Consider the following 14,291-nt stretch of genomic DNA (forward strand, 5'->3'; position numbering starts at 1 on the left):
TAGGGAAGCTTTAGTAAAAGGTGAGCCCTTCCCCTAAGAAAGAAAGGAAGAAAGGAAGGAAGAAAGAAAGAAAGAAAGGAAGGAAGGAAGGAAGGAAGGAAGGAAGGAAGAAAGAAAGAAAGAACCTTCCAGCCTCCCCCAAAGATTCAAGAATCACATTTTACGTAACTGTATAATTTTTAAAAGCCAGATTATTGCTGGCATAACCAAAATCCCTTCCACTTTTTAAAGCCGTTTGTCCTATGCAGGGGTTGTGGCCATGCATGAGAAACAGCAGGTGGTGCCAGATGACAGGTGGTGTGGGAGCCGTCCCCGGTGGGAGGCGCGAGCAGGCGAGCAGGCTGGCAGCTGCCGAGATCTTTGAGCGCTGGCGCCTCGCTCTCAGAAGCTCCGGATCCAGACACGCGAGGGCTGCTTTCTCAGGGACAGCAGCTCGGGCTGTGGAGGGAGGACTCGGGCTTGTCCTCCTCCTCTACATATTGGCTTGACTCTGCTCTGACCCCCACCAGCGCGGCACAGTAAGTAGGCATTTGTTTTTGCTGTACCACTCCCCAGCCTCCTCCCAGCGCTTACCTCCCTGTCATCCCCAGGACAACCCTGTTCTCTCTAATTATGTCCCACCCGCAGGATTGACAGGAGAGATTCAGTTGTGCTGGGCTTTGGAGGGTGGGGTGAAAGCAATGCTTGACTTCAAAAGGGAGCCGGAGAGAAATAAATGCAATTTGTTTATTTAGTTGGCAATCTTGCAATATGGGGGCTGCTAACTTTCCATGAAAAAAAAAAAAAAGCCCTTGGCTATTGAGGAAATGGAGGTATTTAATGGCTGAATAACAAGATCAGGTTCAACACAGCCTCTTTCTGATTTAGAAACCCAAATCTCATGTACAATCTACATATTATGTAAAAAAAAAAAGGTACTGCGAGAGATACTGAATGTATTTAATTACGTTTTTAGAAATCAAGGAAGAAAAGGCAAAAATAGCAGTGTGGGTGGTGAGGTGAAGTATACCCTACTGCAGGGGAACCCAGAATAATGGAGTTTCCTTTTGTGCTGAGAACAAGCTGCCAGTGGGGTTCTGGGGATGTGTTAGCCATAGTGTCTTGCTATTTCTCTAAGCTTGTATTTTTTGTTTTTAAATGAGGGTCTGAGGGGGTTTTTTTCTTCTTCTTTTTTTTTTTTGACTGCTCCCTAATTTGAGGGTTGGTAAACTCGGTGGGCAGTTGGCACACTCTGCTGGTTAATGAAGTTTCCTTGGACAATGGGAATCATGTCAGGAAATCTAGTGAGAGGTTGACGGTTACCACCAGATTGGATGCTGCTGGAGGGGAACGGTAGTGGCCGGTCGTCAGCCCCTCACATTCCTGCCGTAACCAGAATCCTGCTGCTCGCCTTAGGTCTGGGAATAAAAGCAGAAGTATGGTGAAGCTGAACGGCAACCCTGGAGAGAAGGGGGCCAAGCCGCCTTCGGTGGAGGATGGCTTCCAGACGGTCCCCCTCATCACGCCCTTGGAGGTTAATCATTTACAGCTGGCTGCTCCCGAGAAGGTAATAGGTGATCTTCCTTCCCTTGCCCTCCCCCAGCTTACCCCAACCAGCAAGAGATTTTACCCCCAAATACTTTCATTCTCCCAGCCATCAAATAGGCTCCCATCCTTGGAAAACGCTCTATCCAGGGGCGAGAGCTCCTGTGTTACTGCGGATTTACGGTGTTTGTTCATATCTACATATACAGGCAAACAAATTGATGTTTTCTTGTTAAGATTTTATCACGGCAGATAAATACACACAAGCTTCTACATGGGGATGAAGGAAAAAAAAAAACATGTCTCAATTTTCTTGAGGTGTTCCAAATATTGATTGGTACAGATAGGAAGCAGAGACTTGAATTCAGTTTTGCAGCTTGCACCTGCTAAGGACGGCCCTGTCCTAGGAATTGATTATAAAAAGACGAAGTTACAAAACCCTTCTTCAGATGAACACAGTGTATCATGGTTAATGCTGGTCCCAAGCCTCACAAAGGGTGGAGAGGGCCAGGGAGATGCAGAGGGAGGGCTGGATAGGTAAGCTACAGTGGAGAATATCTAAATTAGAGTCTTGAAGGTGAGTAAAGTCTTTCAGGTTCCGGGAGGAAACAGTATTTAAGGCAACGATGGAAGCGAGTGTGCAGAGTGTGGGAAGCTCGCAGGGACAGAGCGGCTGCAGGAGAATGTCTGGGGAGAGGAGACTGGGAAGCAGCCTCGGGCTGATGGCCCATCTCCTGAAGGAAGAAACGGAGGTGACAAAGGGATGGCATCCCACAGACATAGGTAGGAGAGCGTGTGTTAGGACTGCCCGTGTGAGGTCTGCCCGAGAGTGCAGAGGCTTTAGGGGGTGAGCTATTGCCCATCATGAGAGGTTTGCAGGTAAATGATCCTGCCCCCAGGCTGGAGACGGAACAATGGATCGTCCCATCTGTTCGATTTTTCTCATTGGCATCTCCAGGAGGGTACTGTGCGTCTTAACCACTTGGCTCCATCCAATCAATGGAGAGGAACTAAACCGAGATGAAGAGCCAGCTGATTGGCTGGGGCTGAGTCATTTGTTTTGAAAGCCCAGAGGTTTTTGATAGAAGAATGTGTCAGGGTGGGTGGTGGAATTAGAGTCTTGAGCTATCCTGAGAAACTAATAAAGCCTTTTGAAAAGAGATTTGAACGCCATGGCAGCTAAGGAAGTGTGAAGAGACACACTGAGTACTCGCCTCAGGCATGTCAGACATACTCAGTTTTTGCTTCATGACAGAAGCACCAGGCTATTTAGAAACTCCTGTTATTGAGGTCATCCCCCACCCCCGACCAAAGCAATTCTGACAGAATCTCTGAGATGAGATCCAGCCATCAACCTAAATGCTGTCTCCCCACAGGACCCCGTGGGCGGCCAAAGTCGAGCAAACTCGATTTCAGACCCATAATACAACCTGGGAGTCTGGGATTGCAAACTCATATTACAAGCCCGAGGTTGGGAGGCTCCAGATGCACAGAAAGCCCAGGTGGGAATGTCTAAACCCCATCTAGGCCCCAGTGCAGATTAGCGAGGAAAAGACACGTGTCTTGAGGTTCTTCAAGTTAGTGGCCACGTGCATGTGTCTGAGAGGTGGGTAATGACAAGGGATAGTGGGAGGCCACCTCCCCACAACCTTCCACACAGCTACAGGCCATCTAGAGAATAGTCTGCCCCCTCTCCCTTTACTCTCCTAACTCCTGCTGAGAGTTCTTTCCTCCCACCCAGCAACCAGTCCAGGCATACCAGGGAGTCCTTCCAAGGCCAGACTAATCAGCTCTCTCATATTGTGTGTTGAAAGATGCAGGAGTCCCTGCAGAGGCATACCGAATGCTCCCTCTGGGGCTCCTCACTGACTCTCTACCAAGTGGGTGTTAGCTTCCTTGCTCCACAGAGGAGGAAGCTCCTACCTCAGGCTGTCAGAACAAAATCAGATATGGCCTCAGATGCCAAGTGGCACAAAGCCAAGAATAGAAAAAGAGGATAAACATGTTCAAGTGTTTTATGGAATGCTAAGAACTCTCCCAAGCACACGCATGCTCTTGCACACACACGCATACATGCACACACGCACGCACCACACACTTTTGCTTCAGTCTCTCACTAGTGAATAGACCCTGGTAAAGGAATAGCTATCTCTCTTGATCCAGTGTTTAAAGAAACTGTACCTTCTCGAAGCAAAAGTCGGTGAACGGTGAAACATCTAGATGTAGAACTTGGGTAGTGTTGTTCCAGAACCTTCCACTTCAGGAGCAAGACATGAACTCGGTCTGTGAGTCCACAGATTTGATCTGTTTCTGACTCAGTCAGGAACTCACAACAGGGATCAGCCGTGTCTTAGGCATGCGTCTTCTCTGAGCTGGGAATTATCTTAGTGGTTTTCCGTGCTGATCACTTAGGTTTTATTACGATTTGTTTCCGTTTTCAGGGCAGCGTGTTAGAGCTAGTGTATCACACGTGCTAGGCAAGTGCTCTTCCATCAAGCTAGGTCTCCAGTGCAGATTTTATGCTCTTTACAAAAGCAAAGACGATTTCCCCCCTGACAGCAGAACAAATGGTGTTAAAGGAGAATCCGATCCAGAGGCCAGTTTCTCTAAATGACAGCTACGATCGTGAACTGCAAGAAACATTTTCAGGAGGATTCAAATCCTTATTTATATTTTCTAAATATTTTAATTGTTCCTTAATAATTTTATGTATGTATGAAATGTATTTTGATCATACACCCCCATTTCCATTCCAGCTCCCCCCAGATCTCTCCAAAATGACTTCCTCCCAGCTTCATGCCCTCATTTTCTTCATTTTTATTTTTTTTTTAAAAGCTCAGATTCCAATTAATGTTGCCCATATGAACATAGGTATAAGACCATCCACTGTGGGCACAGGGAACCTACTAGTGGCCACGCCCACAAAGAAAAATGACTCCTCTTCCAGCAGCCATCGACTGCCAATCCCACTTGGCTGGGGATGAGGCACCATGAGCCCCTCCCTCACCCATGCTGGAATCTTGCTTAGTCGGTTTCTGCTGACATAGCAGAAGCCTGGTGCTAGACACTTTATAAAGAAAAGAGCCACAGCTAGCCCAGTTTCCCAGACTAGAGGCCCAGAAAGCACAGTGCCAGCCATGGCTGGTCTAGGACATGGTTAGGACATCATGCTGGGAGCGTGTGGAAAGGGAAGAGATCGATTATACGGTGAAACAGGAGGCAAGCGTCTTCCTTGGTTCTCTGAGAAGTGAGTTCTAAAAGAACCACACTAATTCCTTCTGAGGGCAGTGCCCCCGGTGACCTCATTATCCTTCACTAGACCCCGCCTCTTGAAAGTTCCACATCACTCAACATAGCTCTCCCAAGGACCCAGTTCTAGCACATGGTCCTTGGGGAGACACTCAAACCATAGTAGTAAGCCTGTCTGAAGGCATGCCCTGGGTGAAGCCATGCCCTGGGTGAAGCCATGCCCTGGGTGAAGCCATGCCCTGGATCACACAGGGCACTCCTGTCTGTGATTTTAGTTCATCTTCCAGAAGCTCCACGGGGGTAGACATTAGTGTACACATCTCACCAGTGAGGAAACCAAGATTTAGAGCAGTGAAATGTCACAGACAAGAAGTAGAATGTCAGAGCTGATGCCCTAAAGAATTATCCTTCCCCAAATGCCAAAAAAAAACCCAAAAAATAAAAACAAAAAAACGCACACACAGAAACCAAGACTAGGCAGCATATCTAAATATCACAGACAAGGAGTAGATCACAGGATTGAAGGCCTAGTGTCCTGGAATCCCAACTCTCTCCTGCAAATTTCCATGTCTCAAAGATGCTGGCTCTGTTCTTCCCTCAACATATTCTCCTTAGCTGCGCTAGTTTGATAGGACAGTGTTCCTCTTCCTTAGCCACGTTCCAACAGAACACCCCTTGGAGACCTTCCTTGACCACCATCAAGTTCAGCTGTAGTTCTAACAATCATACTAAAAGGTACCAATTCTTCCATCCATTCACTCACCCAGAAAATCCTGCGCTTAGCTGAGCATACACGGCCATGATAAGCCGAGAAGGAGTTTGGTGGGAGATGCTAAGAGATGGGGAGACAGGAGGTGAGAATGAGAAGGTGAGCACCAGGTAGGCCCCAGCCTAAGGAAAGGGTTTAATTCAGGAAGGCAATGGGATCTGGAGTTCCATTCTATGATGTTTATGCTGGAGGCTGTGGGCCACCCACAGACGATGGACAGGGTCAGCCCCACAATGGTCCCTAAGAAATTTTCTCTTCACTTCCATTCATTCTTCTAGGGAGCATTGGAACAGCTAACCCCAGTCAAGGTGGCCAGGCTCCCTGAAGGTACAGGGGAAAGAGCAGAAGCAGGAGCCTGACTCGACACCGCAGCTGGGGCGTGAGGCAGCGGTGCTGTGGGCACTGACACCATGGCAATAGGAGCTGGGTGGATTCTCACCAAGACCCGGTGCCGCCGTGGCTTGTGGAGAACTTATTCTGGCTCTTTTGCATTTGGTCACTTAGCCCGAGGTCACTGGCTCTGCATGAACAGCTTTAGTCTTGCCACATAGCAGGAAGAAGGAACTTTTTAATAAACCTCCCTCTTCTGTGTTTAAAAATGACTTTCATCTCTTCACCAGATGTGTGGGGAAATAGACTCAGAGCCAAGCAGGCAAGTGTCCTTTGGGTTATGGGGAAAAGAATGGCCCCCATAGGCTCATATATTTGAATTCTCGGCTCCCAGTTGTGGAAATGTTTAGGAAGGATTAGGAGGTGTGGCCTTGTTGGAGGAGGTGTGTCACTGGGGGCTAGGCTTGTAAGTTTTAAAAACCCATGCTCTTCCCAATTAGCTCTCTCTCTGTGTGTGTCTCCCTCTCTCTGTTTCTCCCTGTCTTATGAAGTGTAAGCTCTCAACTACTGCTCCGGCACCATCCCTGCCTACCTGCTGCCATGCTCCCCAACATAACAGTCATGGACTCACCCTCTGAACCTGTAAACCCCAGCAAACTCTCTCTTCTCTAAGTTGCCTCAGCCATGCTGTCTCTTCACAGCAGTAGAAAGGTGGCTAAGACAGTTGGGATACCAAGTTCTCCTCTGGGGCCTTGTCACCACAAACAGGTACCCTGGGAAACTCTGTGAGGTTTCTACCCAGGACTCCCATGTTGCAAATGCAGAAGTGGGGTCAGAGACTAGACCGACTGTCTCACCCAAAGAAAACTGCAGCTGAACTCTGCACACAGCGATCCTGGAGATGCCAGCAGGTGCATGGCAGGGCTGCAGACAGCAGGCCACAGACAGACATGCCTGCCTCAGCAAAGCCTCCAGTCCATCACGTGCTTGCTGAGCTAGCTGCCAGGCTCCAACCACGCCCAGTTCCTTTCTGCTAATTAAGTCTTTGTGAGTCTTGGGCATGGGTGGCTTACATGTCTTTAGAGGAGAGGAACGGAAAGATTTTGAGATCAGTCATTGTCACCTGCCACACTTCACAGTTTGTGAAGAATGATATTGATGGTAGAGCACGTGTGGGTTCAGATCTTTGCCAAGCTGCTTGCCTTCCGGGAGGCTTCGTGCAGGTCCTTCAGTCACTCAGGGCTTCATTGTTGTCGGAGCTGGAAGATGGGCCCAGTGTCTACCTAACAGCTTACCATCAGAGGAAAAAAATGTAAAAAGTATCCAAGGCCTCGCTCAGGCTCGACACAGAGAGGGCTCATTGACCCGGTTTCCTTTCTTTCCCTGGACACTCAGAATGTCACCTAAGGTAGAAAACGTGTGGCAAACTGTAAAAGAGCATGGTGGGCTTCAAGGGTGAGGGCTGGGAGAGCTAGGACAGGTGGAAGGACCCAGGCGGGGGGGGGGGGGGTGCTGTCTGTTCGGGAGGGGTGAGGGGAGCAACTCCACCCCCCACCACCCTGCTAGACAGAGAGTCTCCCAGGGGTTTCTGAGAGCCCCCATGCTGGATGAGGCTCAGGAAGTGCCTGTGAATAGGTTAAGAAGGAAAAAAAAAAGGTTTACTTTACCCTGAGTACAAAGTCTCTGTAATTTAAAAACAAAGCAACTTTCAATAACAACAACAACAAAAAATATCGATGATGCTCATGTTGGTAAGTTTTGGAAAAACAACCTCAGTATGTGCTTTTTTGAATGTTAAATTGAGTAATTTTTTCCCTTTCTTTTTAAGTTAGCAGATAGAGGGATAGGTCTCACTGCGACACTTTAGTACAAACATGTCCTCATATTTTGTTCTTCTTTGTTCTCTACTGTCCTCCCCAAGCCTGCCCCCTCCTCTGCTAACTCCTTTCTTCCCTCTATGCTCTCCTCTCTTCTGCTTTTTTTTCTTTTGTGTGTGTGTGTGTGTGTGTGTGTGTGTGTGTGTGTGTGTGTATTTTGCCTGCTTGTATTTCTGTGCACCATAGTCTGCCTGGTGCCTATGGAGACCAGAAGAGGGTGTCAGGTCTCCTGAGACTGGAGTTTTAGACAGTTGTGAGCCTCCATGTAGGTGCTAGAATATCAAGACCTAGTCCTCTGTTTATTTGTTTGTTTGGTCTTTCAAAACAGGATTTCTTTTTGTTTGGCTTGGTTTTGATTTTGCTTTGTTTTGTTTTTTTCGAAACAGTGTTTCTCTGTGTAGCTCTGGTTGTTCTGGAACTCACTCTGTAGACCAGACCGACACCAAACTCACTGAAATCCGCCTGCCTCTGCCTCCTGAGTGTTGGGGTTAAAGGTGTGCGCCACCACTGCCCAGCTAACCCCAGTCCTCTTGAATAGCAGCCAGTGTTCTTAACCTCTGAGTCACCTCTCCAGCCCCAGCCTCCCCTCTGCTTTTAGGTCATATGTGTTCTCTATCTCCCTACCCTCTCCTGTTAGATTCTTTCCTCCTGCTCCTAGTACATTCTTGCTGGCTGCAGAACTTAATGAAGCCTTTCAAGAGATATATGACATTATTTATAAAGTTAAACTGTCGACATCACCTGGCTTTTGTGCTTCTTATTGGTAAGAATGTATCCTATGAGCATAATTTCTTCAGTTATACAATGCCCTATAGATATTACCAAAAAATGGGAATGATTTGGGCTGTTGAGGAGAAAGGGCTGGTTAAGTCAACGCTGGTGTAAACTGGGAAACACTGAACCACTATAATGAGAATGAGGCAGAGACCCTTAGGGGGCAAGAGACAGTTTGTGGCTTGCTCCATGAGAACATATTCTAATGTGGTCTCACATATAAAAACAATATGCATAAATTCTAGTCTCTTTTTTGTTTGTTTTATTGGCACTTTCAGTACATATTTTTGAAGCAAAAAAAATGTGATTTTTATATTCGGCTTGGGGAGTGCATACATGAATGCCATGCTCTCCAAGGCCAGAAGAAAGCACTAGAACCCCTGGGGTTGGAGTTACAGACATCATGAACCACTTGACATGGGGGCTGGGGATGAACTCTGGTCCTCTGCAGAAGCAATGGGTGCTCTTAGACACCGAGCAGTCTTTCCGGCCCCCAAAATGTGATGTTTTGACACATGTATACATTATAGCATAAAATATACATAATGGAATATTATTTAGCCATAAGAGATTAAAATCTTGTCATTTCTGACAACCCGCATGGTCTTGGAGGACAAACGGTATGTGTGTGTCTCGATCGCTAAATGCTTGATAACGAGAATGGGGGCCATTTAAAGACTTAAGTCCGTGATTTTCAGTTTTGTAACTTGCGTTTTAAAACGTCGCTCCCATTTCACCAAAGGTGAAAAGCGCGGGCGAGCTGACTTGCTCTCCTCCCCTCGTGAGCCCCTGCAGAGGATTGTTAAGCTGGGAGCTGAGTTCCAACCATGCTGGCCACACTTGCTTTATATTTTGTCTCTAAGAAAGCAAAAGCCTGGCAAAGAAAAGAGCCCTGGAAAGAGCCCAGACCTGTGTGGCAGCTTCATATTAGCCTTCTGCTTTTGACTCGTCTCACTGTGTGATGTGTGCCAAATGTCTGCCTTCTCTCGGCTCCGGTCTCCCAATGTGAAATCGGCGGGGGCCCTATAGACCGCCACTAGCTCTCCCAGCACTGGCGTCTGACCTGCGCTCTCCACCCACCTCAGCTTTCAGGATCCCCTGGGAAATCTAATCCAAGGAGAACGTGTGAGGTGAGGAGCAGACAAATGGAAGATCTGAGTGAGGACTCAGCCCCACCTGGCCCTCTTCCAGCCTCCCTACCTCTGCCCTTACCTCTGGTAGCAGGTTTGTGGGGCCCTGGCAGCACGAGGAACCTCAGGACCAGAATGTGTGAGGTCACTGATCAGCACTGCCTCCTAGCAGCTAGGTGAGGATTGAGATCACAGTTCTCCCTGGGCCTCAGTGTCTCCTGTCAAGTGTGGATGCTCGTGACCACACCAGAGGTCACTAGATGGTTGAAGCTCATGACGGCAAGGTGCCAAGCACCTGGCACTACCTCCCAAAGGTGATGGTGACCAACAGTGGTGCACACGCCTTTAATCCCAGCACTCAGGAGGCAGAGACCGGAGGATCTCTCTGAGTTCGAGGCCAGCCTGGTCTACAGAGCTTGTTCCAGGACAGCCAGGGCTGCAGAGAAACCCTGTAGGTGATGGTTGGAAGGGAAGCACTTGATGCCGCTGTCTGCCCACTGGCTCCACCAGTTCCCACTCACGGATCTGGACACAGTGACTAACATCACCGAAGCTAAAATTCTACAACTGGAAAATAGGGAGGTTAGCGATTACTTTAAGGAGGAGACATGAAGACTGGAAGAGAAGATGAAAATTAAAGCAGCAGCTGGGCAGTGGTGGCACATGCCTTTAATCCCAGCACTTGGGAGGCAGAGGCAGGAGGATCTGTGAGGTCGAGGCCAGCCTGGTCTACAGAGCGAGTTCCAGGACAGCCAGGGCTACACAGAGAAACCCTGTCTCAAAAAACAAATCGAAACAAAGCAAAAAAAAAAAAAGATAAAGGAAAGAAAGAAAAGGAAGGAAGGAAGGAAGCTAAAGCAGCCCTCCTCAGTGCATCCCCAGCATGGAGAACACCTGATGTGGCCGTGTCAGCCTTCGTCCTGCTGCAGGGATGAGCTGTGACTACGATGAAGGTCTATTTTTGGCTTCTGCAAGTCCGACTCATAAAAACACAATTTTGCTCCTTGTCTGCGCTTCTGCGCTTTCATTTATTGTTCCTGCCAATCCTGGGGACTCTCCGTGTGGGAACCTCTTCATTATTGATAATTCGGGGAAGTATTAGTTTAAATTTTTATGATCTGCACTTTGAGCCATCTGAACCACCGTCTGTGATCTAGCCTTGCCAGCGAAGTAGGGGTGAGGGATAGAAACTGGTGGGGGGAAAGGGCATCCTTTGGGAATGAATAATTTATCCCATTTTCCCAGTGCCGGTTATATTAAATTATGTTCATATTAGCAGCTTGAAAGGACAATGGGGGACCAGTGTGTAAGCAGGAGAAAAAAACAAAGTGACTTTGTCTATACCCACAATATTTAAAACCCTGGAGCCTCGTTTGTTAAATGGCTGTAAACCTTTTAATAATGAACGGGCTAGGACAGTTTTTTTCATTCCTCTCCACCCCCACCTCTAGCCCATTTCTTTCACAAATCAAGTTAAGACACCCAGGGCCCTGTCTTGCTCTGTTTTAACTGGGGGCTGGGAGGCAGTTATCCACGATGATGCCGCGGCCGTTTCTTTGCATTCTTTGTGAAATCTCTCTTTCTTTCTCCCCCTCCCTCCTTCCACGCCACCCTCCCCTTCCAAGAGAGAGGGAATTGTTTCTGGCTCTACTCCGCACTGAGGCTCTTTCTGATACTCCTGATAGCAGCCCGAATCCTGTAACTTCATAGGCGGGGCTTCCAGTTCTGCCCCCACCGCAGCTTCCTCCCAGTGGTCGGCTCACTTCCAGCACTGAACACCTAGGGAGGCTACCTTGTTGTTAACCTTCCTTCAGCTCCTTGTGCCCTTAGGGCCATCTCTCCATGGTGTTTAGAGAGACCTTTTCAGCCTCTGCCTGCCCCTCCAACTTCATCTCTATCACTCCCCCTGTGACCCTGTTCTCTGGCCACTCCAAGATGCCTGTGTGGTTCTACCAGGTGTCAGCCTCCTGGGTCTCTTTGCTGGTGTATGCTCCGCCCTCCATTAGAAAGATGGTTTCTTTGAGTCTAGGGAGGCCGGAATGGAAGCAAGAAACATGTCTAGAGCCAAACTGAGGAGAGGTAAAGGAAGTATCGCTAGATGAATGTGTTCATCTGAGAATGTTTTGGACAGATAGCAGCTGGGACCAATGACTTGATGGAGTGGATTTGGAAACAGGAGGAACAAGAGTCCTGCATTTGATCCGAACTAAACAACGGTATCGACTTGGTTGAAGTTTCCATTGCTGGGATGAAACACCGTGACCAAAGCAACTTGGGCAGCAGAGGGTTCAATGCGTCTTACAGCTGTAGTCCATTATCCAGGGGATTTAGGGCAGGAACTCAAGATAGGAACTGCTGCAGAAGCCGGAGAGAAGTGCTGACTCCTGGCCTGCTCTTCATGGCTTGCTCAGCCTCTTTTCTTATAGCACCAGGACCACACGCTTCAGGGTGGCACCATCCACAGTCAGCTGAACCCTCACGCATCAATTATTAATCAAGAAAATGCCACCACAGGCCAATCTGGTGGGAGCATTTTCTCAGTTAAGTTCCCTCTTCCCGAATGACTCTAGCTTGTGTCGAATTGACATAAAACTGACCAGCACAGTGTGAATGATGTTATTTTCAGGCCCAGATTCTATAGGCATGAGGGTAAAGGATAGAGGAGAGGGGTTAGGCAGAGCCCTGCAGCTTGAGTGTGACCATGGCAAATGTGGGTGAATAGATCCAAGAGCTTCAGGTAGGCTGAGTCTCCATGAGCTGGGTAGAGATGTCCACTGAAAGTCATGAGAACGAAAGATGCACTTGGCATGATGGCGCAAGCGGGAACACACAGGCCTGGGCACATGCAAGGACCGAGAGTGGCAAAGAACTTGCTCTGTAAAGTCCCAGTGACACCATAGAATGAAGAGCCTGGAAGGAAAGGGAGAGGCTAGAGGCTGAAAGCCAAGGATGGCTGATCAGAATAGAATGAGGGAGCAGAAATTCTCAAGGAGAAGGGAGACAGCAAGCCTGTGGTGCTTAATAGGACTCCTTCCAGGTCTGGTAGGAAGATATCCTAAGCCAAGTGTGCATACAACCCGTGTAGCATCCCACATGGCCTGACTGAATAGCTCGGTACTCTGTGGCATCCTTTCTTCAGGCTCTTGACTCTGGCCTTGGGTCCAGGCAGCGGAGTTATCTATCCTGGGAAAGACCCAAATGCAAGCTTCCAAATTAGTTTCCATTGACCATGGAAACTGATAGATCCTAAGTGATACACCAGAGTGGTACCAGGATGATACCAGAGGTGGTGGATTCTAAGTGGAGCCATGGTACACCGGAGAGCTCCAAGCTCAGAAGGACTGTACGCTGGCTACTTACTCCAGGTAGAAGAGCCTATCTGCTTGAAACAGTCTTGGGGCTCCAAGAAGATCAACTGTGGGGACCATGTTGGAGAACATGTGGCCTTTCTAAAAAGAAGGGAATAGCTGAGAGCGTTCACATACCAAGCAGAGGCACCTGACCATCCCTTAGCAGGTCCCTGAAGCCAATATAAAATAATTTTTTTTCATTCGAAAAATTATCCAGGGCATCTAGAGCACTTCATCAGCTTTCAGAGCAGAACAAGATGCAGATGGCAGGGCTCTGGCCCCAACACTGCCCCCCTCAGCACCGCCAAGGGAGATGTGTGCATATTTAAAACAAATGCCTTCTGTAGTAGTCGAGTTCATTCCATGTTAGCTCCACACTTACTTGAAGACATCAATGAAATCCATGGTGTCTAAAAGGCCTGCTGGGATCCGATTTCTTGTGTTTAACATAATATCTGTGGGATATGCCATGGGCTTGTGGTGTTGCCATGCTCATGGGCCACCCTCGTTCGCCCCCTGGTTGTTCTTGGAGTAGCAGCAGTTGCTACCTCAGCGCTTAAGTCCCTACTACATCGTGCAAGGGGAAACGCCACTTCAGGGAACCCATGGGAACCAGGGGCTTCTTCCCTCAAGTGTAGCCTTGTGTCTAATGCATCCGAACTGAGACATGCTGATGTCGGACAGTGTTTCCCAGTTACCTTTGTCTAACTAGATACCACTGTGGTCATGAAGGAAGGAGAGGATCCCACCAGATCACAAGTGGGGCGGGGGTGAGTGAGCCCCTGAAGGGACCCCAGGGAGCTTGTGACTCAGGAAAAGATAAGGAAAAGGAAAGAGACACTAGAGAAGCAACCTCTAAGTGCTCAACACGGCAGGAATATAGGTCCTTTCTCATTTACACCAAATGACGAAGAAGGTCTTAAGCTCTTTCGGGGGTTCTGGGCAGGGTGTCCACACAACAGAGAGGCAGCAAGAAGACTCAGAGTAAATGCTCCTTCACATTTGGCATCTGAGGGAAAGGGGCTCAAGTGGAGGCTGTTGGCCATGGCTGTGGAAGGGATGGGACTTCACTAAGAGGTGAGGAGTGGGCCCAGGCATGTGAGAAAGCAAACTAGTTTCCCGCTGCTATCTTGAGCCAATGCAAATTTCTCATCTACCAGTTTTTGTGAGCTTGTCAGTCTTAGCATCGTCAGGTGTAGTTGGCCTGCATTCCCATCTATCCCTAGATCCTCATCCAAGCTCACTTGAGCTGTTGAATGAATTTCCTTCCCTGTGGTTGCAGGACTGA

General features: G+C 48.4%; 1 protein-coding gene across 1 annotated transcript in view; it reads left to right on the plus strand.

Annotated features, from left to right (window-relative positions):
• The first annotated feature begins 339 nt into the window (after positions 1–339).
• Positions 340–14,291, plus strand: part of Nsg2 (neuronal vesicle trafficking associated 2) — a 59,230-nt gene continuing 45,278 nt past the window's right edge. The window contains exons 1-2 of the mRNA XM_048436055.3: positions 340–518; positions 1,396–1,546. Of these exons, the coding sequence (XP_048292012.3) occupies positions 1,418–1,546 (129 nt within the window). The 5' untranslated portion in view covers positions 340–518; positions 1,396–1,417. The remainder of the gene's footprint in view (positions 519–1,395; positions 1,547–14,291) is intronic.

The sequence above is a fragment of the Myodes glareolus genome, chromosome 9, assembly GCF_982192425.1.
Source record: "Myodes glareolus chromosome 9, mMyoGla1.1, whole genome shotgun sequence".
NCBI classification, from domain to species: domain Eukaryota; kingdom Metazoa; phylum Chordata; class Mammalia; order Rodentia; family Cricetidae; genus Myodes; species Myodes glareolus.